The sequence below is a fragment of the Myotis brandtii genome, unplaced genomic scaffold (genome assembly GCF_000412655.1).
Source record: "Myotis brandtii unplaced genomic scaffold, ASM41265v1 scaffold1496, whole genome shotgun sequence".
NCBI classification, from domain to species: domain Eukaryota; kingdom Metazoa; phylum Chordata; class Mammalia; order Chiroptera; family Vespertilionidae; genus Myotis; species Myotis brandtii.
In genome coordinates this window covers 201223-203278 of record NW_005355398.1, presented here as the reverse complement: position 1 = coordinate 203278, position 2056 = coordinate 201223, and the positions used below count along the sequence as shown (strand labels likewise).

General features: G+C 47.1%; 1 protein-coding gene across 2 annotated transcripts in view; it reads left to right on the top strand.

The window, feature by feature from the left end:
- TSPAN16 (tetraspanin 16) overlaps positions 1-875 on the top strand; it is a 17232-nt gene extending 16357 nt beyond the window's left edge. For both annotated transcript variants that reach the window (XM_005861380.1, XM_005861379.1), the window contains one exon: positions 828-875. In XM_005861380.1, the coding sequence (XP_005861442.1) occupies positions 828-875 (48 nt within the window). The remainder of the gene's footprint in view (positions 1-827) is intronic.
- The last annotated feature ends 1181 nt before the right edge of the window (positions 876-2056 follow it).

Below are 2056 nucleotides of genomic sequence, written 5' to 3'. Positions count from 1 at the left end.
AGCAAGCGGGGGGGGGGGGGGGCAGTTAGGGGCAATCAGGCAGGCAGGCAGGTGAACAGTTAGAAGCCAGCAGTCCCAGGTTGTGAGAGGGATGTCCGACTGCCGGTTTAGGCCTGATAAACCGACAGTCAGACATTCCCCGAGGGGTCCTGGGTTGGAGAGGGTGCAGGCTGGGCTGAGGGAACCCCCTCCCATGCATGAATTTCATGCACTGGGCCTCTAGTACAAAATAATATTGTATGTAAACTGTCATTGGGAAAAAAAAGATCAGAAAAGTAGCTTCCGGGGCCTCTGCAGAGGAGTGGGCAGAGTTCAGGAAAATGGGGATGTTGAGGCACTCAGGGGCCAGCAGCTTGGGGAGCTTTTACTTCTCCTAGTCCAGAGGCGCTGGGGCGAGCAGGCTTGGAGCGTGCAGGATGAGCAGAAGAGAGGAGGGAGTGGGAAAACTTCAAACTTTCCCCCATTCTCCCATCTCTCATTGGTGCTTCCTATTGGCCAAATCTAACAGGAAGGAAGAAGGCAGGGGTTTCTGGGAAATGTAGTTTTCAGGACCCAGGGGAGAACAGAAGAGGGTGGAGATAAGACCTGGGGGAAGCAAAGGGAGAAAGACTGCTGTGCATCCTGAAAGGCCTCCACCTGCTACCCTCCGCTGAAGCGATGTGAACAGGTCCAAATGACCTCCACGTGGCCCTGAGGACCCGGAGGCCATGTGTAAACCCTGCCCCTGCCGCTTCCGGATCACGATGCTACCCATCTCTGGGTATCCAATTTGATTCCCGTTCCAGAAGTCCCTCAAGTTGGTTCAATGTTTCTTTCTTCCATTTCAGCTGCCAGGAGTTCTTACCACCTTGTTGCTGTTTGTGAAGCTGGGCTGACAGACCTGGGAGGACAGGACACCTGGGCACACCTGGCTGTTGGAGATGTGGTCTCCTTTTACCTGGCTGTTGGAGATGTGGTCTCATTTTTGTTTCCCTGTGGAACTCACTGTTTTGTTTTTTTTTAAGGGAGATTGATAATAAAAGATTGGGGAAACTTCTGTCATCCCGACTCCTTTCTCCTTCGCTTTATTTAGTTATTTTTCTTTTGTTTTGTTTTTTCCTTCGCTTTATTTTTCATACTAGCTGGCAATGATTTTAGTTCACATGCAACTGTCTTGTTTGGTAAATTATTATGTGAAAAAAAAAAATCAAAAATATTCACAAAAGCCCTGGCCGGTTTGGCTCAGTAGAGAGAGAGTCAGCCTGCGGACTGAAGGGGCCCAGGTTCGATTCCGGTCAAGGGCATGTACCTTGGTTGCAGGCACATCCCCAGTAGGGGGTGTGCAGGAGGCAGCTGGTCGATGTTTCTAACTCTCTATCCCTCTCCTTTCCTCTCTGTAAAAAATCAATAAAATATATATTTTTAAAAATATTCACAAAAGATAACTTGTCCAAAGAAACCCCCATGTACTCCTAACCCAGACTCAGCAATCACCAAGAATTTGACATTATTTGTTCCATTATCCCCTTTTCTCTCTCTCTTTTTTTTTAAAATATGTTTTTGAGGAGAACCAAGCTGGCAGCATAGGTAAACACAGGTACTTGCCACCTTGCACAACCACATCAAAATTACAATACAATACAGAACAGCCATCATTGAGAACTGCCTGAAAACTGGCTGAACAGAAGTCCTACAACTAGAGAAGTAAAGAAGAAAGTACATCGAGACTAGTAGGAGGGGCGGAGGCCCACACGACTGAACAGAAGTCCTAAAATGCCAAAGGTGGCCAAAACCGGTTTGGCTCGGTGGATAGAGCGTCGGCCTGCGGACTGAAGGGTCCCAGGTTCGATACCGGTCAAGGGCATGTACCTTGGTTGCGGGCACATCCCCAGTGGGAGGTGTGCAGGAGGCAGCTGGTCGATGTTTCTCTCTCATCGATGTTTCTAACTCTCTATCCCTCTCCCTTCCTCTCTGTAAAATATCAATAAAAATATAAAAAAAAAGAATTATACAAAACACTTCACATTTAAAAAAATAAATAAATAAAATAAAATAAAATAAAATGCCGGTGAAAGAC